At 42.3% G+C, this 26383-nt stretch overlaps 1 protein-coding gene across 1 annotated transcript in view; it reads left to right on the plus strand.

Moving 5' to 3' along the window:
* Positions 1-8983, plus strand: part of LOC143413422 (uncharacterized) — a 62951-nt gene extending 53968 nt beyond the window's left edge. The window contains exon 3 of the mRNA XM_076876475.1: positions 8276-8983. Coding sequence (XP_076732590.1) covers positions 8276-8572 — 297 coding nt within the window. The 3' untranslated portion in view covers positions 8573-8983. The remainder of the gene's footprint in view (positions 1-8275) is intronic.
* The last annotated feature ends 17400 nt before the right edge of the window (positions 8984-26383 follow it).

Genomic DNA, 26383 nt, shown 5'->3' on the forward strand with positions numbered 1-26383 from the left:
TTTAAAATTTATTTAAACCTATGAGACTATGAGTGCTACCAGTCCAGTGCACATGATTGGTACCTTGATGGTACCTTGCTCAGGGGTACCACAAGGTAACTATTCGGTGGATTCGACCCCTGACCTTATGATCATGGGGCGACCACTCTGCCTACTGAGCTAATAATTCTGTGTACACTGTCATACAATATTAACTAAAACAATTATTTTAGAAAATTTTAGTAATTCAATAATCATGCTCATTACCTGTGTATTGTGAATAACACTGGATTTTAAACACTAGCTGTATAAAACTCTTCCTGTTAAAGGTGTGTATAAAGGAGATGAGCTGAAATGCAGACTTCATGGAGAATGTTTGCTGTCAGCATATATCAAAGACAAAGCAGAGATCCATCCAGTCTCTTCCACTAAGCCCACAGAGGGACAGACAACCACTCTCACTCACACCTGCATGAAGTTTAGATCACCAGGTAACCTAACTGCATGTCTGTGGACAGTGGGAAGAAACTGTAGAGGACCCAGAGTGAACCCACTGTAATTCTGTGATAACACTGGTTATGGAAGCCTTACAGTTACATATGGTTACTGACAAGAAACACGACCTTAGAGGCAATTTCAGTAATGAAGACCGAGTTTCCCCCTCCATACAGGATGAAAACATGACAGCACAGCAGAGATTTATATTTAAAAGGGGAGGGTGTGCACTGAAAGTGAGATACAAACTTGGAACTTAAATTATGAACATCAGAAAAAGATGTAGGTGAAGTCTGGCAGGTGAAGTTTGTGCTTTAGAATAAAACAACCAAACTCCTGGAGTTGGAGACAAATGAACAAGCTGAGGATAATAAACCTGTCAGAAGGGCTGAAGCATCAGAGCTCATGTTCTTATAGGCTGGGTCTGGATTGTCCTTTGATAAGAGTTACAGAACAAAGTGTGTTTTAGAAATGCTGGAGTGAAACATTAAAACTACCATATATTTACCGAGTGACTGATGATCATTTAATTTACTATTTTAAAAAAATGTTACAGTGCTCTTTGAACTCAGCATTTCTGATTTATTTCCCATGATTTTAACAATGAAGCGATGACAACATGTTTACTCACAGAGCTTTGTTGGAGGCTTTGACCACTGGCAACATTCTCAGAAGAGCCTCCTCTGAAGCAGAGTATTTCTTGAAGTCAAACTCATCCAGATCTTCTTCTGATGACAGTAAGATGAAGGTCAGAGCTGAGCACTGAGCAGGAGACAGTTTACCTGTGGAGAGACTTCCTGAAGTCCTGTATTGTTGGATCTCCTCCACTAGAGAACGATCATTCAGTTCATTCAGACAGTGGATCAGATTGATGCTTTTCTCTGCAGACAGATTCTCACTGAGCTTCTCCTTGATGTACTGGACTGTTTCCTGATTGGTCAGTGAGCTACTTCCTGTCTGTGTCATCAGGGCTCGTAGGAGAGTCTGATTGGTCTGCAGGGAAAGACCCAGGAGGAAGCGGAGGAACAAGTCCAGGTGTCCATTTGGACTCTGTAAGGCCTTGTTCACAGCACTCTGGTAGAAGTGTTTCTTTGCAGAATCTCCTGTTTCAGACTTCTGGGAGGTTGTTTGTTGTTGTTCCAGCAGATTGAGTCCAGAGTTGCTGAAGGTCAGATGGACATGAAGAGCAGCCAGAAACTCCTGAACACTCAGATGGATGAAGCAGAACACCTTGTCCTGGTACAGTCCTCTCTCCTCTTTAAAGATCTGTGTGAACACTCCTGAGTACACTGAGGCTGCTCTGATATCGATGCCACACTCTGTCAGGTCTGATTCATAGAAGATCAGGTTTCCTTTCTGCAGCTGATCAAAAGCCAGTTTTCCCAGAGACTCCATCATCTTCCTGCTCTCTGGACTCCAGTGTGGATCTGTCTCAGCTCCTCCATCATACTTGACCTTCTTCACTTTGGCCTGAACCACCAGGAAGTGGATGTACATCTCAGTCAGGGTGTTGGGCAGCTGTCCTCCCCCTCTGGTTTCCAGCACATCCTCCAGAACTGTAGCAGTGATCCAGCAGAAGACTGGGATGTGACACATGATGTGGAGGCTTCGTGATGTCTTGATGTGGGAGATGATCCTGCTGGCCTGCTCCTCATCTCTGAATCTCTTCCTGAAGTACTCCTCCTTCTGTGGGTCAGTGAACCCTCTGACCTCTGTCACCATGCCAACACAGTCAGGAGGGATCTGATTGGCTGCTGCAGGTCGTGTGGTTATCCAGAGGCGAGCAGAGGGAAGCAGTTTCCCCCTGATGAGGTTTATCAGCAGCACATCCACTGAGGTGGACTTTCTAGGGTCAGTTAGGATTGTAGTTTTGTGGAAGTCCAGAGGAAGTCGACACTCATCCAGACCATCAAAGATGAACACAACCTGGAAGTCTTCAAAGCTGCAGATTCCTGCTTCTTTGGTTTCAGTAAAGAAGTGATGAACAAGTCCCACCAAGCTGAACTTTTCCTCTTTCAGCACATTCAGCTCTCTGAAAGTGAATGGAAATATGAACTGGATGTCCTGGTTGGCTTTGTCTTCAGCCCAGTCCAGGCTGTATTTCTGTGTTAAGACTGTTTTCCCAATGCCAGCCACTCCCTTTGTCAGCACTGTTCTGATTGGTTCATCTCTGCCAGGTGAGGCTTTAAAGATGTCTTCTTGTCTGATGGTTGTTTCTGGTCTGTCTGGTTTCCTGGATGCTGTTTCAATCTGTCTGACCTCATGTTCATCATTGACCTCTGCAGTCCCTCCCTCTGTGATGTAGAGCTCTGTGTAGATCTGATTCAGGAGGGTTGGGTTTCCTGCTTTAGCGATGCCCTCAAACACACACTGGAACTTCTTCTTCAGCTTAGACTTAAGGTTACGATGACAAACAGCAGCTGGAAGTTCTGAATAATAATAATAAAAATACAACTTTAACAATCACATTTTACAAAATGCTGATGACAATTTCTGACCCACTGAGAAATGACTGAACACACTGGTGTCACAAGTGTCTCATTTATCCAGCAGCTTAAATCTTTAGATAAATCCTCTTACGTCTCTGCAGACGGTCAGCCAGCTCCTCCTGCTTCATTCTCCTCAGGAAGTCCACTGTGATCTTCACAAATGCCTCTCTGCTGTTTCTCCTCTGCTCATCATCCTCCCTCTGAAACTCCAAGCACTGGGGCTTATTTGGATTCAGAGCCTTCTGGATCTTCTTCAGCTCGTTCTTCACAAAAGTGATGATGTTGTCCTCCAGCAGCTGGAACAGAATATTTATGAATGACCCACCACTCTGAACTTTAGTCCACACAACATCCACTTCTTTACGATCAAGGGGCATATCATCCACGAACTCTTTACCAATTATAGGTTTGACTTTATCTGATTAACTGAGACTTTGTCCACAACTCCATGATCCCAAAACGTTGATGCTGTTCATATGAATGCAGCGATTTCAGTGGGAGAAACATTTCACTGGTGTTCAGAGCTGAACTACCAACAGGTTGATGATCAAAGCCAGAAACTTGGAGATGTTTCAGGTGACTGAGTTGATCGTACAGACAACTGGTCTTAAAGGTTCACTCTGTTTACACATACAGATCAGTATTTAAGGTTTGACTCTCATCATCCACTGGGGCACAAACTGGGCGTCATCAGGACACTACAACACAGAACAAACACCATCCCCACAGACACAGCAGCCAGCGAAGCAGAAGAACTTCACATCAAGAAGGTCCTGAGTAAATGTGAACGCTGGTTTGAGGGCGGAGTCAAGGAGGCCATTTATGTGAAAAGGAAAGACCATCTCTGAATGGAGGAGGGGCCTAAGGGTACATTTGTCACCATCTTACAATGCTGTGATTGCAGCCATTCCCCAGCTCTCTGTGAACTGGACTCATGACCATTGATCAACAACCATTGATCAATGGTCCTGACAATATGCGTACCAATGATCAATGAACTGACCTCCCAGCCCATTGTTCCTTCAGTGGGCTGGTTTCAGTCACACAAATGTCCTGTTTATAAGATTGAAACCTGCAGTCAGCTGAGACTGAAGAAGTCACCTGATGATGATGAAACGTTTCTCCCTCTGAAAACATCCAGATGAACAGAATCAAGCTTTTTGGGATTTACGTACCTGGATGATTGAGCATCAAGACACAACTCTGTGACTTTTCTCAGATGAATAAATCCTCTCCTCCAGCTTTGTTTACATCTACCAGCCCTGTGGCGCTGCCCAGGGACAATAATCTATGTGAGAGGTGGAAAGTCATACAGGTGTCTGCTCCTGCCTTCAGTTATTTTATCTACTGTGTGTCAACTGGCTGAACCTCCTCCAACTGTCTACTGTCTCCCTAAACTCAACAATGACTTAGTGATCTATCCATTCTCTGACCAAAGACATCCTGCTGCAGGAGGTTAACATAGCAGCCAATGATGATCCCACTCACTGTGAACAACACATTTGGACCTGATTTGCTGCTCTGGTTTACACGTGAACTTCCACTGCTGCTGTCAAAAACTTGAGAGGCTCTACAGAAAAACTGGACTTGTCCATAAAAACCATAAACTACATTACAAGGACAGCATTGCTCAATCAACTCTAATTACTACTGACATGTTATCTCTTCTAACTAAGGTACAGACACTCAAACTTGCTGCTTTCAGTGAGAAGTCAAATGTCTGAATATGAGCTGGAAGCTGCTGAGAGTCCTCCTCCTTCCCGTGGGGTTTACTTTCTCTACTACTTTCACTATAAACACGCCCCTTTCATGCACCTGCAGAGGGCCACCAGCAGATGGAGCTGTCTTAAACAAATCCACTTGGATAGTTAGCTGTAGATGATTTTCTCAGTATGATTGTAGGATTTTGAGTTATTCTTCAGATTTATTTAAACTCTTATATTGTGCACAAGTGTTGAGCGACCCATAATTTCTCTGTACTTTTCATAAGAGCAGCCAGACTTTCAGCTAGTTTTTCTTTGCTCTGCAGGTTTATGAAGGTGTGTCAAAGCTGTTCTTTGGACATTGGCTGCTTTTTAAATCATTTTCAGTCCTCGTACAGAAACACTCTTCAAGCTAAATCCAAGTGTGTTAGACCAGAGTTAACCTGATAGATATGTGTGGGTGTGTAACTCTTAGAAGCTGATTGGCTGCTTTTTATGGGGGCTGGGTCTTTGGAAAGTGTTTTAGTAACACACCCTGAACTGCACACTTTAACAAACAACATGAGATTTTAACTGTAATGTAAAACTCATGTGATTCACTGTTATTAAGCACAAACACATCTATGGCCCTGTTTCCATTAGTAGCTGCTCAGATCGACTCACCACAGGTCGCCACGACTGGACTGGATCCACTGGTTTCCATTACAGTTGAGGACCACCTAATGTGGTCGTCTCAATACAGCCGAGTGTCAGCTCACATCATTAGTAAGTGCTAATGCTGCTAATTTCCATCATATTTGTCATTTACAAAGATATTGAAGAAACAGTTATTCAGCTTCATTCCCACTGATCTCGACTACAAACTGTTTCACTTTGGTTTCTGTTTAAAGCCTCGATGTTTAAAACGTTTCCCTGTGATCACATTTGCACCGTCTGATTTCAAAGTTTGTTTCTTTTGGTCATTTAGTCCACAGAGTCCTTGGTGTTCTGAAAGGGACCTATAAATAAATGCATTATTATTAATATTAATAATAAAGTAGTTGTTGTACATGTACAGACCATAAATATGGAGTCCAGCTGTGTTTGATGCTGCTGGGCAGACTGACCACTGGGAACCTCTGAGCTCTGCTGCTCCACTCTGTGGAGGAACCATGAAGGATTAGATCAACACAGGATAAAGATCCAGGAGTTTCTGCTCAAATAACTTCATCTGAATCAAGTCTGTCAAGTTTTAAACTCTCAGATTGTGAACATATCAGTAATTTTCAGTCTGTTTTCATGGACGTCCTTTCAGTGGTGATGTCAGGGATGATTTTGAAGAAGCTCATCAAACTGAACCATCAGCAGATCACTGCTCCAAAACCAGAACATGATCCGAGTCTCCCTCCACCACCAGAACACCAGCTTTACTAACGTGGTAGATCAGTGTAGTACAGATCAATAACTGATGAGTCATTTGATCAAAATCACTGAGTGCTTCACGTCTGACCCTCTGATGCTTCTGTAGACATTTTGCATATTTAATGAATGTCTGACAGTTTTACATTCATTCTATGAACACAGTGGAAATGTTGTGTTATAGTCTCCATGTTGTTTCCAGCATCATAAATTCTTAAGTTCAGAAAATTAGATTCTTTCTTCACAGCTGAAAAACAACAACATTTATTCTCTATTGAAATCTGCATCGTCCACTCCAAAGGTCACAATCTGAAGGTAACATCTGGTTTTGTTCCCTGTGGTTAACTCTGAGCATCAGTATGGTGGGATTTATCCACTACATCCACACCATTGTGGTTCAGTGTTGTCCTGATGGAGTAACAGCAGCCAGTATGATCCAGGCTTTAGCTGCTGGGTCTCTGTGTGACCTCTCAGACTGTTTAACAGATCAGACACAAAGAGAATCAGAGCAGCTCTGTTCTTTAAAGACAAACATGAACCCACTCAGGTCACACTTTCCCCACAGATATGAGCATCACTGTCCTCAAACAGCAAATGACCAAGTCGAACATTTGGATCTTTTCTCTTTCATTGTTTTCTTTTTAATGGATCTTTGTAACAATCTGAGGATGTTTCAGGTCATATTTATCCAGGAAACACAAACATGTAAAGGAGTCATCACAGCTCTCTGACCTCGTTGCTCCAGGTTCACCACTGAAGACTGGAGGGACACCTTTGGACCGGTCACTCCTCACAGACGGACAGCTGGACCCTGCAGACTGTGACCTCTGACCTCTGCAGACACAAACATGATTGAAGCAGCTGTGATCACACAGACTGCAGATAATGCAGCTGTTTCCTGTCAGTAACATCCTCTTAGATTAGAGTTCAGCTTTTTACAGGAAAACTGGACAAAACTGATTTTTGTTACAAACTCATTTTCATTTCCTCTCAGCTCACAAACACAGTCAGACAATCAACCAGAGTCAACACTGATTATAATGTCAGTGCAGAATTATTTCTGTTACTCAGTGAGTTCAGCTCTCTGACCTCGTTGCTCCAGGTTCACCACTGAAGGCTGGATTTAGAGGTTTGGACCGGTCACTCCTCACAGACGGACAGCTGGACCCTGCAGACTCTGCTCTGTCCTCCTCTTCCTCCATCATCATCTTCAGTCAGTCTGAGAGGTAAACCACAAACACTCAGTGAGTTCACATTAACAGGAGGAACTGAGTTACAGTCGCTGACCTCTGACCTGTCATGTGACCATGAAACCAGGTCAATATGTCTGTAGGTTCAGTCATCCAGGTCATGTGATCTAAGGAGCTTGGAGAGAAAAGAGACGTCTTTAAGTTTCTGGAAGACGTTTCATCTGAGAAGCTTCTTCAGCTCTAAAACCAAACGGTGGAGAGTCCCAGATATTTAAACCTGAGAGGGAAAGAAAGCATGTCGCTGACCCACCACTGATGTTATTTCAAGGAGGAAACTGAGAGCCTTTGCACCAGGAGCACAAACATCAGCTCCAGCAATGATCCACTGATGTGTTTTTATTCCATGTATGAATGTTGTTATTGACAGAGATGACGTTTGTGTGTCAGTGATGCAGTGACTGTTGTTGTTACCTGTACAGGCTGGTTAGACTCTATGAAACAGATCATACAGATCTCTGCATGTTAGAAGAGACTATTAAAGGTCATGAATGAGACAAAGGCAGGGAGGCGTCCTTTACAGCTAAACAGCAGAGTGAGAGAACAGCCAGCACCTCTACATTTATCACATTATACAGCACATGTATGATACTGACAGGGATGAGAAGAATTTAGTGATTCTGATCCCATCATTGATATTACTTATTGATTCTCAGTAGCTCTGCTCTGACAGTCACCACCATCACTGAGCAGCATATCAAAGACATTTGTGCACATTAACTGCATGTTGTGGCTCAAATGTTTGTGCATGTTGGAGGCATTTCCTCTTTGTTGTGATCAGTGTTGGTCATTACTCAAAACAGTCATTATTACACATATTACACAGAACACTTTGATTAAAAGTAATGGAGTACGTTACTTCATTACTCCTCATAACATTACTTTGATGTTAAAATGAACAAATGAGCATGTAACAACATAAATTCACGTCGGCAGTAATGACACCCGGTTACGCCAATCGGAGGTCACTAAAATCAATATTGAATCGGTGTGCAACTTTGCCAAAACAATGTCGGACTCTGTAGTTTTCTCTGGTCCCCTCCCCAATCAGACCAGGAGTGACATGTTTAGCCGCATGTTCTCCTTAAATTGCTGGCTGTCTGAGTGGTGTCCCAGAAACGATGTGGGCTTCATAGATAATTGGCAAACCTTCTGGAGGAAACCTGGTCTTGTTAGGAGAGATGGCATCCATCCCACTTTGGATGGAGCAGCTCTCATTTCTAGAAATATGGACAAATTTATTAAACCCCCCAAAATATGACTATCCAGAGTTGGGACCAGGAAGCAGAGTTGCAGTCTTACACGCTTCTCTGCAGCTTCTCTCCTCCTGCTACCCCCCCAAAAACCCATCTCCATAGAGACTGTGTCAGCTTCCAAAAAGACAAAAAACAAACTAAAAACCAGCAACAAACAACTTAAACATAAACAATCACAAAGAAAGAACAATACAGTATCCACATCTGAACCAAAGAGTAAAACAGTGAAATGTGGATTATTAAATATTAGGTCTCTCTCCTCCAAGTCTCTGTTAGTACATGACTTAATAATTGATCAACAAATTGATTTACTCTGCCTTACAGAAACCTGGTTGCAGCAGGATGATTATGTTAGTTTAAATGAATCAACACCCCCGAGTCATTCTAACTACCAGAAACCTCGAAGCACAGGCCGAGGGGGCCGTGTGGCAGCAATTTTTCACACCAGCCTATTAATTAATGAAAGACCAAGACAGACTTTTAATTCATTTGAAAGCCTGATGCTTAACATTGTCCACCCCAGCTGTGAAACTCAGAAACCAGTCTTACTTGTTATCATCTATCGTCCACCTGGGCCTTACACAGAGTTTCTGTCTGATTTCTCAGACTTTATATCAAATTTAGTTCTGAGCTCAGATAAAATAATTATTGTGGGTGATTTTAACATCCATGTAGATGCTAAAAATGACAGCCTCAACATGGCATTTAATCTGTTATTAGACTCAATTGGTTTCTCTCAAAATGTAAAAGAACCCACCCACCACTTTAATCACACTCTAGATCTTGTTTTAACATATGGCATCGAACCTGAACATTTAACAGTGTTTCCTGAAAACCCTCTCCTGTCTGATCATTTCCTGATAACATTTACTTTTACAATAATTGATTACACAGCGGTAGAGAGTAGACTTTATCAAAGTAGATGTCTTTCTGAAAGCGCTGTAACTAAGTTTAAGAATATAATCCACCCACTGTTATCATCTCCAATGCCCTGTACCAACACAGAGCAAAGCAGCTATCTGAACGCTACCCCAACAGAGGTCGATTATCTTGTTAATAATTTCACCTCCTCACTACGTACGACTCTGGATACTGTAGCTCCTGTGAAAACTAAGGTCTCTAATCAGAAGTACCTGACTCCGTGGTATAATTCTCAAACACGTAGCCTAAAGCAGATGACTCGTAATCTGGAGAGGAAATGGCGTGTCACAAATATAGAGGATCATTATTTAGCCTGGAGAAATAGTTTGCTGCTTTATAAGAAAGCCCTCCACAAAGCCAGAACATCTTACTATTCATCACTGATTGAAGAAAATAAGAACAACCCCAGGTTTCTCTTCATCACTGTAGCCAGGCTGACAAAAAGTCAGAGCTCTTTTGAGCCAACCATCCCTTTAACGTTAACTAGTAATGACTTCATGAACTTCTTCACAAATAAAATTTTTATCATTAGAGAAAAAATTACCAATAATCATCCCACAGATGTAATATTATCTACAGCTACTCTTAGTACCATTGATATTAAGTTAGACTCTTTTTCTCCAATTGATCTTTCTGAGTTAACTTCAATAATTACTTCCTCCAAACCATCAACGTGTCTTTTAGACCCCATTCCTACAAAACTGCTCAAAGAAGTCCTGCCATTAATTAATTCTTCGATCTTAAATATGATCAACCTATCTCTAATAATCGGCTATGTACCACAGGCCTTCAAGCTGGCTGTAGTTAAACCTTTACTCAAAAAGCCATCTCTAGACCCAGCAGTCTTAGCTAATTATAGGCCAATCTCCAACCTTCCTTTCATATCAAAAATCCTTGAAAGAGTAGTTGTCAAACAGCTAACAGATCATCTGCAGAGGAATGGTTTATTTGAAGAGTTTCAGTCAGGTTTCAGAGCTCATCACAGCACAGAAACAGCTTTAGTGAAGGTTACAAATGATCTTCTTATGGCCTCTGACAGTGGACTCATCTCTGTGCTTGTCCTGCTAGACCTCAGTGCAGCGTTCGATACTGTTGATCATAATATCCTATTAGAGCGATTAGAACATGCTGTAGGTATTACAGGTACTGCACTGCAGTGGTTTGTATCATATCTATCTAATAGACTCCAGTTTGTGCATGTAAATGGAGAGTCCTCTTCACACACTGAGGTTAATTATGGAGTTCCACAGGGTTCAGTGCTAGGACCAATTCTGTTTACATTATACATGCTTCCCTTAGGCAGCATCATTAGAAGACATAGCATACATTTTCACTGCTATGCAGATGACACCCAGCTCTATCTGTCCATGAAGCCAGATAACACACACCAATTAGTTAAACTGCAGGAATGTCTTAAAGACATAAAGACCTGGATGGCCGCTAACTTTCTGCTTCTTAATTCAGATAAAACTGAGGTTATTGTACTCGGCCCTGAAAATCTTAGAAATATGGTATCTAATCAGATTCTTACTCTGGATGGCATTACCTTGGCTTCCAGTAACGCTGTGAGGAACCTTGGAGTCATTTTTGACCAGGACATGTCCTTCAACGCACATATTAAACAAATATGTAAGACTGCTTTCTTCCATTTGCGCAACATCTCTAAAATTAGAAATATCCTGTCTCAGAGTGACGCTGAAAAACTAGTTCATGCATTTATTACTTCCAGGCTGGACTACTGTAATTCATTATTATCAGGATGTCCAAAAAACTCACTGAAAAGCCTTCAGCTAATCCAAAATGCTGCAGCAAGAGTCCTGACAGGGACTAGAAAGAGAGAGCATATTTCTCCTGTTTTGGCTTCCCTTCATTGGCTTCCTGTTAAATCCAGAATTGAATTCAAAATCCTGCTCCTCACATACAAGGTCTTAAATAATCAGGCCCCATCTTATCTTAATGACCTTGTAGTACCATATCACCCTATTAGAGCGCTCCGCTCTCGCTCTGCAGGCCTACTTGTTGTTCCTAGAGTATTTAAAAGTAGAATGGGAGGGAGAGCCTTCAGTTTTCAGGCCCCTCTTCTGTGGAACCAGCTTCCAGTTTGGATTCGGGAGACAGACACTATCTCTACTTTTAAGATTAGGCTTAAAACTTTCCTTTTTTCTAAAGCATATAGTTAGGGCTGGACCAGGTGACCCTGAATCCTCCCTTTGTTATGCTGCAATAGATGTAGGCTGCCGGGGGATTCCCATGATGCATTGAGTTTTTCCTTTCCAGTCACCTTTCTCACTCACTATGTATTAACAGACCTCTCTGCATTGAATCATATCTGTTATTAACCTCTGTCTCTCTTCCACAGCATGTCTTTATCCTGTCTTCCTTCTCTCACCCCAACCGGTCGCAGCAGATGGCCGCCCCTCCCTGAGCCTGGTTCTGCCGGAGGTTTCTTCCTGTTAAAAGGGAGTTTTTCCTTCCCACTGTCGCCAAAGTGCTTGCTCATAGGGGGTCATATGATTGTTGGGTTTTTCTCTGTATCTATGAAGCGCCTTGAGGCGACTTTTGTTGTGATTTGGCGCTATATAAATAAAATTGAATTGAATTGAATTGAATTGAATTGAATTGAATAAAGCTGAGGTACAGCCCCACACACCAACACAGATCCTGATGAGGTCACGTGATGTTTCTCTGAGTGTTTATGAACACAAATCAAAGATGAAACAGCACAAAGACACTTCAAAGTGATTCTACTGTAGAAACATGAACAGGTAGAAACCTGCAGCCTGACTGCTCATCACTTTGTTACCTGTTCAAGTTCAGCAGCAGCAGCTCACTTTATCACGGTGCTGGTCTGGGGTCAGTGTTTACTCAGCTTTACGTCACTCTGGGTTCTTGGCTAGCTTAGCGTTAGCTTAGTGTTAGCTTAGCGTTAGCTTAGCGTTAGCATGCTGTGTGCTAGCTCAGCGTCAGAGCTCTGCAGGTGTCTCGTGTGTAAATATTAATCACAGTGACAGTAAAGGAGGTAAAGGGCTGTGACGTCATCACGTACGCTGCGTCCTCTGTGGGCTCTGAGTGAACTCAAAGTACAAACTACAAGTACACAAACACGAACGTAGCTCAGAGTGGCGGACACACTCGGCCTCGTTGGTCCAGCTGTGAGTCCGTTACCGTGAACTATGGAGCGGCAGATTTGTGCTGAACTAAGCTGCACACAGCTGATGTTAGCCAGGAAACATTACACACTGACTTTAATGGAGAGACCGGAAATACAAACACACACAGTTTGTTGTGTGAAGAAATCAAACACGAGCTGAACAAACAGTAAAGTTCCTAAAGACAAACTGTTAAAGGAGGAAACAAAGCAAACTTACAGTTTCTTCACACCAACAACAAGCTCCACTCCACACCTGGACACTAAACACGGACACACAGGTGAGCTGCTTCCTGGAAGGAGGCGGGACTCCACCTGAAACTCAGCACAGGTGGGAGGGGCTCAGCTCTGTGTGTGCTGATGTGTTAACTTTAAAAATATGCCTTCTGACTGCTCAGACTGAGTCAGAGTAAAGTTCACATGCTGACGTGTGGAGACATGAAACCTTGTTGTAGCTGCAGGTGTGAACACACTGATCCCAGATCAGCTCTGCTGTATTTGTAACATGAACATTTCTGCTGCAAAGCTTCAAATGTTCAGCATGTTTCTCTGTTTCCAGTCTATAGATCCAGTCACACTTTCTACCTTCACCTGTGCAGTAAAGACTGAGAGCAGAGCTGAAACCAAGCGTCCAATCAGGGAGCAGCATCAACACCTGAGCTTCATTCAGACTCTGTTATTGAAGATGTTGTTGGTACAAAGTTCATCTGCTGCTCACATGAATCCATGAAAGATTTATTTCACTGAATGTTTCTTCAAAGCTCATTTCAACCTGTTGAAGTCATGAATGAAAGTGCAGACTGAGAGTGGATCACATGATGTTTGAGGTGTGTCATGTGACATGTTCAGTATTGTCACACATGTCTAGATTGTCCCTGATATCATAACTGCTCAAACACTGATGATTATATTTGAAGAATTATTCCTGATGGCAGCAAAGTTTGAATGGAGCTCTCTGTCTGTGCTGATTTGTCGCCCTCTGGAGGTCAAAGCACAAACTGCATGATGTCACTGTAACCACCACAGAGACAGGAAGTGTTTTTATGACTGAAACACTGAAATGATGCTAACGGCTGTCGTTAGGCTCACTGACAGCAGTGCTGATGTGTTCATGTCAAACACTGGCTCAGGTCAGACTCCTTCATCCTTCTCCAGCGTGAGGCCGCCCTCAGACCCACAGGAGCTCTGACCTTTGACCTCCTGACCCTAACCATTTTAGTCTTGTTGCATCTTTAAATGCAAATCCTGTGAAATGGTCAGGGGCAGCTCTAGAAAAATTTTCTTAGGGTGGCAAAATCAAAGCCTTTTCCCCCCAAACACATATGCAGGTGGTTACATGTGGTTAAAATGATTCAAATGCAGTAAGTATACACGTTTTTCATATAAATATAGTCTATAACTTAATTATTGTCTGTACCCACATGATTACACACTTTAGTTACATGAAACATGTGAGTTTTGATGTTATGTACTGTACAGCCTGTATATTAAATACATATGTAGCCCAATAAGTATAAACTCCAGAAAGCTACACAACATGGGGCGCTTCATTTACAAACACAAGTCTAACTTAAGTTTCACTGTTTTTGTTAGAAAACAGTCACATTGTTACAGCTTAAATGACACAAAATGTCAGAAATCTGCACTGTCATGAACAAACATGTAAACCTCATTTTTCATGATTTGTTGGATTCACCCTCTGAGGTCTGAAACACAACCGGACATTTGTGACTCCTTTGAGTTTACGTTTGTATTTCACCCTCAGATTGTTTCATTTTATTTTTTCCTCCTCTTGCTTTGTTTGGTATCTTTTCAGCTCAACTGAATTTAGTTGTTTTTTCACTGACATACTGCATTAGTATTACTATTACTATTAATGTAACTATTACTGATCTGAAATCACACAAAGAACCTAAAATCCTAGCAGTATTTTTTACTGTAAAAAAACCACAGACGTGTTGGGTAAATGTTTATAACTTGAAATGCAAATATAAATTGTACATTTTGTAAACAGATACAACTATTTATCTAAAAATGCAGCCAATACACCTGCTGTTTTTTCATTTTCTACAACCATTTAAAATAACACTCACCTTCCTTCATTTCCACAGTGTAACATCCACCCACCTGTGTAAAATCAGAAATTCCCATGGTGTTGTTCAAAATGTGCTCTGGCACAATCATAAGCATCGCTTGCTGCTGAAAACAAGAAAAAAGCCGGTCCTGCTATGGGCTGAACCATTTGTTAATGTGGAGGGGGGGACACTATGGAATATATCCAGTTCTAGCATTTATATTCACTGCTGACTGTAACTACGCTCAAACTGTTAAACTTATTTTAATAAACAACACTGTCATATGCAAAACTGGGGTGGCACTTGGGGTGGCAAGGGATCATTTTAGGGTGGCACTTGCCACCCCATGCCACCCTTCTAGATCTGCCCCTGCTGATGAACCCAACAGGTTCGCTTCATTTGCAAAAAGCAGATATATGAGTTTCTGAGGCCACAGTCTTCTGTGGCAGAAGGGGAATCAGGGGAAGCCCTGGAGGAGTCCACCACCCACCAGAAACAGGTCTGAGCTCTCACTGCAGTTGTAAAGGGACTACACAGCCCACATGAGGCTGAGGGATGCAGCCTTCTGTCAGACTGTCACTAACACAGAGAAACACCCGTGTACACTCATACTCATGGGCACATACACCAATAAGCCTCGACCCTTTCTTCCTTTGCATTTGTGGTTTGGTGCCATAAATGCACAACATAGAAGAGCCACCTCGACGGGACAACACTCAGCGGTTCATCTGTCTCTCTTCCACAGCATGTCTTTATCCTGTCTTCCTTCTCTCACCCAAACCAATCACAGCAGATGGCCCCGCCCCTCCCTGAGCCTGGTTCTGCTGGAGGTTTCTTCCTGTTAAAAGGGAGTTTTTCCTTCCCACTGTCGCCAAAGTGCTGCTCATAGGGGGTCATATGACTGTTGGGTTTTTCTCTGTATCTATAATTGTGCGATCTACTGTACAATATAAAGCGCCTTGAGGCGACTGTTGTTGTGATTTATATAAATAAAATTGAATTGAATTAAGAAGCTCAGAAACAAAAGTGTCTGGACTTTTTTAAGTTTCTTGAAGACATTTCATCTGAGAAGCTTCTTCAGTTTTACACTGTGTGCACAATTATTATGCCAGAACTATTTTTGAGGATTAATGTCATTATGGACCAAGGACAGTACTCTGGGTCTCCTGCAGAACAACTCGAGCTGTGATACCTGAATGAAGAGCCTCTGCTGCTTTAAAGAAGGAGGCTCGAGGCAGAGGTGAGGTGCAGACCAACCAGCTTTTATTCAGCAACTTTAACAGAAGGATCAGAAAAATAAAACTATACAGCACAGTGATGCTGACTGAAGCCACAGCATTAAACTAAACAAGCATCGGATCATCTTTAACAACATCTAATAAATAATAACAACTATTTAATCCTGTATTTCCTACAATAAAGCCTGTTCAGATATTTGTTGCTGATGGAAATGTAAAAGGCTCCCAGGAACCAAAGGACAAAAACAGAGGCAACAGTCACAGCTGCAAAGGATCCCCTAACACATAAACTGGTTCGAAGATATTTTCTAGCTCTGCAGAGGAGCTTGATTGCACGGACAGTAAAAAGTGGATTCAATAACAGCAGCGAGCGCTGAGTGATATAACGGTGCTGCGAGCAGCAGTGCAAAGGCTCACACAGAGACAGCAGCTACACTGTGTGTGGATGTGATCCACAGTCACAGCTGTGGGTTTCAGTCAGTGTGTCTCTAACTTCATGGTCACATTTCAAAGCTTATTGCAGCCAGAAGATGTTCAAGTAAAAGATTTATTGCTGTACTCGTCTACCAGGATAACAGGAGGTTCATAAAGCTGTGTAATACTTCAGCTTTACATCATGCAGTAGTAGTTGTGTCCCTTTGTGTTTATTAGTGTGTTCACACGTCTACTTTAACTTCACTCTGTAATGAAAGGATTCAAATCACTGATAAATACATACATGCTGACTCTGAGTCTCAGTGAAGGAGGAAAGGATGGATGAAGGCAGCCTAGTGTGGGTCATGTGTGTCCAGCAGTCATCCAGGGCCTGGATCCATCTGTAACAGGAAGACAAAGTCCAGCCTGTAATCATCCTATCAGGCACAGCGTTTCCATCCAGCATCCTGACGACGCTAACAACCCGTCAAACGTCTCCTCTGGTCCACAGAAGTCACACTTCCTGTGTCATGTTTACCTTTTTAAGTGTGCTATTCAAGCCTGTGTGACCAACTCTGACTCTCCAGATTCCATCCTGGTCTCTGCTGCAGCTTCTTCTACACGATTGTTTTCTGTATAATAATATCTGCCTTTCCCCTCTGTGTTTGATTCTATACAGTAAATGAAGTATATTAAAAACAATATGTTGCCTAGAGTCTGAAGACATATCACCTGTGCTCACTAGCACGCTGCTAGAGTCCCAGCAAACCACATACCTCCATATTAGTGCGTCCTCCACCCAGTTCAAGCCAGTAACATCACTACCAGCTCCCAGTATAAACTGCCACACCATCTGTAATTCTTTTACTCATCACCAAACTTATTTGTGGGAGAACAAATGCAGCAGCCGTTCTTTTATCTGACAGTGTTGATGCATCAGTAAATATCCTCACATGACCTGAGGACTTTCCCACTATATGAACCTGCTTTTAGTCGCCCCTCCTCCCTCGCCACAAGCTTCCTTTACAACATAACTTATAAAAAACAACTTTATTGACAATCAGCAATAACAATTACAGACAGTCTAGAAGAAGAATCACATGATCAAGGAGCAGAAGTTTATGGTTTTAATAGCTTTTACATTTTGGGAAAGTTTTAAAAACATTGTTTGGTTTTCTTTCTAAAGCGTTGAAAGGACGGCTTTGCATCAGAAAAGTAAGATCAGCAAATGAATCCATTAAAGTTCTTTTGCCTTGTTTGCAAAAGAAGCCAAACAACATTTGTGTCACAAAGAGAGACTTCAGAACAGATCAAAGATCACAAACATCAGGCACTGATGGAAACAGCCAAACACAGAAACAGAGGCACCAGCAGGTGAAGGAGGCCTGTTGTAGAAATGACTCTGAGTGCTCAGGTAGAAACGCATGAAGAACCAGTGCGTCTAATATTTGGAGACCAATCTGTGTTTGAGCGTCCTGGATGAAACACAGATCAAGTTGCAGAGCGAGGACGTCGTCTTTCCTCCCGAGTGTGTAACTACAGGACGTGTGCAGCAGGTTTAATCGTCCTCCTGACAGTTACTGATGAACGAGTCCTTCAGGGAGGCTCCAGGATCACTGTGGCTTTTACCAGCTGCTGCTAAACTGAGAGGTGTTGCTGCTTCATGTGTGAAGATGTTTGCATGGCTTTAACAGTGCAGACGTTCCTCATGTGCACCCATTTCATATGTTTTATTGTGATGTTTAGTAACATCTGCTTCCCTCCTTCAGGCAGACGATAAAGTGAGCTCAGCCTTAAACATGTGGAGAGAACGTTTGACCGACAGTCCTGGGACGACTGCAGAACAATGGTTTGTTTTTAATGATAAAGTTTCATAATGGAAATAAATGCTGAGCCTGTTTCATGATGTTGGCCCTGCAGCATCAGGCAGGATTAATACTGTAACAAACGTGTGTCACAGTTATAATGACTTTAAATGAAGACTTGGGTTGGATGGAGATGTCAGCTGGATTTGTGCTGACTGTCACTTTAAATGTTTTCTGTTCAGCTTCTAAATCTACTTTTGTATAATGTTTGCTGAGTTTTGCACTTCATGACGCTTTTAAGAAGAGCCAATAAATCCTGACTTTACACCAAAATAAAGGTTTAATGTGTTTAGTGTGACAGTGGAGGAGAGCGCACATAATAAGAGTCATTAACAGAATGGTGACAATTATAATCTGTCTCATTTTAGGAGCAGCTCACAGGCACAACAGACTACAGAGCAATCAAAGCACCAGTTAAACGTCCATGTGAGCGGCTTACAGCCAATGAACAATCAGTCCCCACTGTCCCCACCAACACAGTGTTTTAACACAGTTCACGGTGGAGAACAGCTGCTGACATAATGTGGATCCGAAGATCCATAACTGGCCTACCTGGGGCTGAAAGTCTCCATAAATGCAGGCGTTTCGGCGGCTACACCGGCTTCCACGAGTGTGACGCTTATTTTGAGAAAATAATAGAATATAAATGTATTTTTATATTCCAATATCACAATAATCTTCCAATGTAGAACTACAAGTTAAAAAAGAACTAACATAAATCAAATACACTTCAGCTAAATACTTCTCATTTATTTCCATCTTACATGCTGTGACTGCAGCCATTCCCACATCTCTGTGAATGGGACTCATGGACATGGATCAGTGGTTGTTGATCAATGGTCCTGAGAATCTGCATAATTAAGATGAAGGAATGGAGCTCCCAGCCCATCGTTCCTGCAGCTGCTTTCAGTCTTTATGCAAATGTCCTGTTTGTAAGACTGAAACCTGCAGCTGAGACTGAAGACGTCACCTGATGATGACGACACGTTTCTCCCACAAAACGCTGCGTCCAGATGAACAGAAGCAACAGACTCACTTTCCTGGATGATTGAGATGCATCAAGACTTCATTGTGTGTTACTTCTCATTCAGCACAGACACATTATTCCTGTTAGGTCATGTCAGCTGTCACTCAGTACAAGCACAACTGTGAACAACACAAACTTCTCTTCAATGTGTCACAGAAACACTAAGTGTGAGAGCCTGTATGACACACAGGACAGACTGTAAGCTCTGCTGGCTGCACAGCACTTTGTAGCAGTTTTCCAACATGTCCTCCACCCGTGATGTCAGTGGTGGGACCCCAGTCACAGCATTCAGCACCACCTCCTTTAAATGTATTTTATACCAGTTACTCCCGTTACTCGGTGCAACTGTGGGGATGAACAAAAGTATTTTACCAGTATAATATAATCTGCAGTATGATCATTGCTTTAACAAAGTAACAGATAGCTTTAAGAAGGCCTTAAGATGTATATGCATACAGGTATTATGTTAACCTTGTATTCCAGATGCAGTTATAACTATTTTATACACAATGCATATCTGTGCTTATTTTGAGTTAATGTTTAGTTCTTTAAGGGTCTTAAGCTTCACTGGCGTGACTGTCCAGATGAGACATGTTGAGGGAAAACTAGAACAATAGAAGGATTGCAATACATGCTTACAGAACACTTATATCAGGTCATTTTTATATTAAGCTTTTAGTAGAGGTTCTTGATTAAAACATTTATTTAGTAGATGACACATACATAGTTTCAGTTCGGTTATTACATATCTGAGAGTGGTTTCTGTCTCTCTGTCTGGTTAGAGGTCAGGAGCTAGTCGGCGAGGTGAAATAGGGTGCAATTGTGGTTAGCACACAGACACACACACACACACACACACAGTTAGAGAGAATCATTTAGAGGGGAAAGTTTAATCATGTTTCGCTGGGGTTGCAAAAGAGCAGTTTGTCGCAGAACTGCTGCTGAGGTGTCAAGATGACAAGCGAGCATCCGGCAGTAACAGGATGTACCGGCCATGAAAACGACGACAACGCCCTTTTAAACTGTGTTAAAAGTCATTGTGGTTTTGATTTGATCTATGTATAAAATGTATCTGTGACGTTGAAGGGGCGTCATTAAATTTAAGCCCTGACGGTATAAAATATCTGTTTATGCTTTGATTAAGTTGAAGATCAATTCCGTTCTGCGTACAGGGTTGGCTTCCCACGCGTGTAGTCATTAAAATCATTGTTTGACCAAGATCTTCTGGACCATGGTGGTTTGTACTCTCCTTCCTCAATTTTTGAACCTTAACATTTTGGGGGCTTTGTCCGGTGGTTGAGGAGGCAGACATGAATTCCAGTGGTCGAAGTGAGTGGGCATAAGCCGGCTTATCCAAAGGTAAGGCACTACCTGTTGAATTATTTCCAAAGTGTGCCAAATTGGACATGATAAAATTTAAGTCTACTCACTGAAATTACTGGTGGATGTCTGTTTTGATTTTGATGAAAAATCTCATGAGTTGAAGCAGTTAAAGTCTGCTAAGAAGAAATGAAAGCAGTTAGAGTCTGCTAGGAAAAGTTTAAATACTGGTTTGAAGTCCCAAAGAAATTGAGTTAGTCTCAAGTAGTTTGGTAGGGAATTTGGTTATTTTGTGGGTTAAAGTCCCGGTTGGTCATTAGGTCAGACCTTTGTTGGTCATTTTGTGGGTTAGAGTCCCCATTGTCCATCAGGGTAGATCTGCCTCAGTCATACACTTGTTTTGGGTGTTGATTGTTGTTTCAAAGTATTATAAATTATTCTAGAACGGCAGTTAGAGTCTGCTAGGAAGCGCAGTGCTCAGAGGTAACGCTTGCCAATGCCAAGGACGCTTAGGCATTGTCCTCGAAAAGGGATAGTCAGTTGGTCACTGTGGAGCTTGGGGCACTCCAGAATAACTAGGAGTTAGAGTCTCCTTACCGTTTGGAACGGTAGTCTGCGCTTTTTTGGCCAGCAGAAGTTGGACTTCGGGTGTGTAACTTTAACTTAAAACTTCGGGCCTTGGCTGTGAAACGCAAAAAAAATAGAACTTGAGGCAAAGTTTGGGTTGGTTGACGCTTTTAAATTGAGTTAGGGATTTTAGAGATGAGGCCAGAAACAGTTAGAGTCTGATACTGGTTAATTGATCACAAAAAAGTTGGACTTTATCGGTTGGACCGTTAACCTAAATTTGTCAAAATTGTTTAGGCGCTAAAGCTGACAAATCTGTGCAGTTGTAATATAAGACGTCTGTGTAATATAAAATAAGAGAATTTGATGTGAAAGGAGGCTGTGTGTCGAGTCAGTAATGCACTGACTGCCTGCTGCTATTTTTAGACGGAGTGTGTGTGTACATGCAAATGAGGCAGCATATGCGGAGCGCATGAGAGGATTGTGCTTTCGGTTTTGTGTGTTATTGAGCTCGATAACTATTGTTTGCAAATGTGGTTAAATGTCTGTGATTAAAATGCTGGCTTAGTATATAACAACACTGTGAATAGAGTTTGAATGATGGTTGTAAATATATGAAGGGTGATGGTGTTTCTAAGTAGAATATAAGAATTATTTGTGTTTAAAACCAGCGTTTAAGCCAGAAGATTTAAGGTGGATTTGAAGGTTTAAAAAAAATTAAAAAATTAAAAAAATAAAGGCGTGATGTTAGTAAAAAGGGTTACAGCCTGAAAGTGCTGTTAATTTATGAGCTGTCTGGATACAGAGTAAATGGAGTGGTCATCCTGAAAGGATTGAATGATGCTCCAACTCTGTGGTCAAGTCAGACATAGGCTTTAAGCAACCATGAGCCACTAATAAGCGTGACAGATTAATGAGTATGTGTAAATTGAACTTGTTAAATAGCCTTAATAGGAGTAACTCAATGAGCACGCAATAAAGTGGACTTTTTAGGGGTAGTTTACCACCGATACTATAAAATGAAACTCAATTAGTAGTTCAATAACAAATTTTAAAGATAACCTTTGTTATTTGATAAAAGAGGGAAAATTCAGGTTACATATAGTTACACATAAATAAGGGAATGTTAATCTCTGCGTCATATCAGATTGAAATTTCAATTGTAGGGGATCATCTGGAGGTGAATTGTGTTGGGCACGGGGAGACAGAGGAGTCACCCCATGATTTTTCAGTGTGCATAGAGATAGAGGAGGCTGAACTGGAAGCCTGCCTGGGTTGTTGTTTTCTTTTATTTGAGGGTTTGCTTGAAATTTGTGAGAACGACCACATTGATATATGGGAGCCTTCTCGGGCAGCGATTTTTTTGTTAAACATGTGGCAGGCTGTGCAAAACGGAGAAAGCTTTGACATAATGACATAGAGGTGATTTCTTGGTTTTAGATTTATTAGTACGGGATAAGTTGAGGGACGCTTCAGGGTGTGTTGCTGTAAAGTGTATAAGGGACGTGCAGCGCCGTTAATGGGTTTAAAAATAGATGAAAAACACTAATCAGAGGAACTATGGGAGAGAGGTAAGTATATGGAGGTGAGCGCGTTGCGCATAAGAGTTGCTGGTTTCATATATTAACACTTTGAGTGTGAACAATTTTGATTGAGTGTCAACGCTTGAGAACGCGAGGAGAGCGTCTAAAGTGCTGGGTTAAACTTTGTGTGTCACCAAGCAGGGGAAGAGGAGCCAGTGATTGCGAGAACAGCGAGACGGATTCTGAAACCGAAAGTTAAGCGTGTCTGGGTGACCTAGACTGATAGGTTTGTAGCTTGAACCCATCCGCTGGAACGTTGAAGACAATATAATTACACTGCAAAGCAAGACACAAGTAGGCAAGCTTCTTCATGTTTCTCGTGCACGGGAGAGAACCGGACAGGCACCGTTCCTTCACTTGACCCCAGTTGCTCTCGTCCGTTCTCCCGTACCACTGTTCTTTTATTGAGGTTACATGAATATGCATAGGTTCATTAACATATGACGTCTACATACACACAAAGAGTACCTTGCCTGTGTGTGTGTGTGTGTGTGTGTGTGTGTGTGTGTGTGTGTGTGTGTGTGTGTGTGTGTGTGTGTGGACTGCTGATCAAAGGGTCAAACATCCTTGGTCAGGAAGAGGGTAGCCTCCCCCTCACCCTAGATGGTTCATCCTAGATAACACGGTGAGGAAGTCCTGCAGTTCATCTAAACAAAGAGCACTTAGACTAGAACAGACGCAACTACGTTAATCCTACCATAAAACAATAAGACACGGTATGACCTCTCATGCTCCCAAAGTGCTGTCTAATACACACAAAGTTTGCAGACTATCAAGGATCAAAACCTCTACCAATCTACAACTAATTACAAAACTCTAAGCATATATAAGTAAATATTTCTAAGCATAAATGACAATCAACAATACAAATCTAACATTTCCCCCCTTTTTGACCTTTATGCTAGAAAAGTTCCCAGGTATGAATACCTCATGTCTGACAGTTTCAATGCAAACCTTTTCATACTCAGCATATGTCAAATCACCCTAAATTACTGAAAAGGTACACAGTTTAACAAATGTATTAGCAGTTATCCCATTCCTCATTGATCCCATCCCATGGCAAACTGCATCCCACAAACAAACAAATTGTTAATTTAATAGTGAAAATAAGAAGATAACATTTCCAAAAACATCTCAGCTTGGTGGTGCTTCCTCCGGGTGTGCACATCACATGTCTCTCTGCAGAGTGGTTTAAGCTCTGCAGGGCGTCATGAATGTCTCTTCCAGTTGTTTCCTTCACTGTCCATAGGACCAGAGTCCAAATGTATGTAGAATAGACATTCAAACATACCAGTTGGTTTTGTTGTTCGTCAACATGGGTCTCAGCTATTTCCAAGCTGCAGACTTCTCAGCACTCTAGTTTTATGGCCTCTTGCCAGCCCCCATCACCTGACTTCAGACCTTCGTCTTGTGAGGGGGATATTTATGACTCCTTAATTGTCCACGCTCTGCAGAAAAAGCTCTCTGTGGAAAGGGTGCTGGGTTCCGTCATCTTACTGCTGTTATGATCCCAGCAGCCTTCAGAGTGTCATCGTATGCACAGTACAGTGGCACAGCGTTAGGTGATGTTCATAGGAAACTGCTGTTATCACCACCATAGCTTCTGGTTCCTGTGCTTTTCACAGAATCATGACGTCATCCTCGAACTCCTTCTGCGCTGTCGATGGAGCTTGGCACGCTCCCCTCATCCCTCGAGTTTTCATATCCCAACGCTGCTGAAGATTTAAGACAGAGCACGTCGTACACCTTAATTGTCTTTCTCAGCGTCAATATTGAATGTTTCATTTTATTTAACATCTTGCTGTGGGAAGTCTCCTCTTGATCTCCTGGAAGCTCAGTAGCACAGCTCTCTGTGTGATGTCTGCTGTGCTGAAGATGATCTCTGATCCTCCTGAAGCCTCTCTCCTGGCCTCAGCTCCCATCCTGTGGACGATCCTCTCAGGCACTCCTTCTCGTCATGCATAGTCCTGATTTTGGGCCTGCTGGATCTGTCTCTCTTAGGTGAGAGTTGTCATGTGTCCATCTCCTCTGCCTTCCTCCTGGTTCAGCTGTTTCCGGCACCAGCTGGGGTCCTATAAGGATGAGCGTCGTAGTCAAGGTAACCAAGAGGGTCCTGGTCGCACACAGGTCCGTCACGCCTCGCACTTGGTTGCCCTAGAGTTGATCAGAGGCTGGAGGTTGAAGTGCGAGCTTACCCTACGGGGGCTCAATCAGCACTCCCCCCTCACCACTGAAACAACCAAGTGTGAGATTTCTCTATTGTGCTGTCTTGAGGGTGCCGGGGTTTCCTGGGACCTCGACCTTTTGCAGTGGCTCTGATAAATCCAGGAGGGTCTCTCGCTATTTTGCAGGCAGTTAAAATGGTCCTTGCTGTGGCTCCAAGGTCTGATCTCATGATGGGCCCCAACCAGCTTGACCTTTGACCTCAACCACTGCCTGGTCCTGTCAGCTATGCGCTTCTCACTGGGCCTCTGAAGATTTCTCAGGAGATTACTGCTGCACCTATATTTCCTTGCTAGGAAGACAAACTATTTGGAGAGTATGTCAACAATCATCAAACCACATTCTTTAGTTCAGTGAACTTCACTTATAGGCCATCAAAGCCTCATCTGAACATGGGTGCACCACTTGCATAGGTTTAATATTTGTAAATAAAACGGCTAATCACACAAATCACTGCAACAATAATAGTAAACATTGCTTAATGTTACTCCTTGGACCCCACCTCTTGACGCATGGACACACTCATGCGCCAACACACCAAACCTGGATTCCTGTCTTAAAGAAAAAGATTAGCTAGATCATATCCCAGGCAACATCAGGGCATCTCCTCCCCTGGAGCAGCACCACCCTGGACCTATAATCCTGCAATAAAAATGTTAGTGTGTTTTGCATATTAAGTATGCTTAACACCTGGCTCTCCCAGGAGCCTGCATACACACCATCATGGCCTGGAAAGCAAAATCTGGAAGTAAAATCAAACTTCATACCTGTAAACAATTGTATCATAAGAACAATAAGCATTCAACATCAGCAAGACAAGTGTCATGTGCAGGTTTTCTCAAATCAGTAAACTACAATTATTTTCATAAGTCGCCTCAGACATGGATCATCCCATGTACTCAGGCAACATTAATGTAATCGGTGACTGCTCTTAAGCAAAGTCACTCCACTTATATATTACTATGGGCTCAAAAGTGGCCAGCTAATGAGCCCATATCAAACTATCCCAGAAACCCTGTATCTCTTATTTGTTCTTCTCATGTCACTTGCCCGCTTCTGCCAAATCCTCTACACGCAGTCATAGAAAAACAAACATTAGCAACACAGTGACCATTGGTGGTCAGACGCAGGTCGACAGGTTCCAGAGGTGCCATAAAAAGACCATAAAGTTAGCCATCTATAGCTGTGGAAAGAAGTAACACCAGTTCTCAACACAGGAAATTTCACACGTTATTCACATTATCAAAGTAACCGTCACATTTTCCCATCAACACAATGCAACAGCATCACCACTCATAACCTGTAAACACAGTTTTCCTCACACATAAACCCAGAAATCCTGTAGTAGGAAAAAACATCAACCAGTTGTCCTGGTATAAATCGCATCATCAATTCACATGAAGAACTGGCATGCTGTAAGAAAAGAAAATGCAAA

This window comes from Maylandia zebra, linkage group LG2 (genome assembly GCF_041146795.1).
Source record: "Maylandia zebra isolate NMK-2024a linkage group LG2, Mzebra_GT3a, whole genome shotgun sequence".
NCBI classification, from domain to species: domain Eukaryota; kingdom Metazoa; phylum Chordata; class Actinopteri; order Cichliformes; family Cichlidae; genus Maylandia; species Maylandia zebra.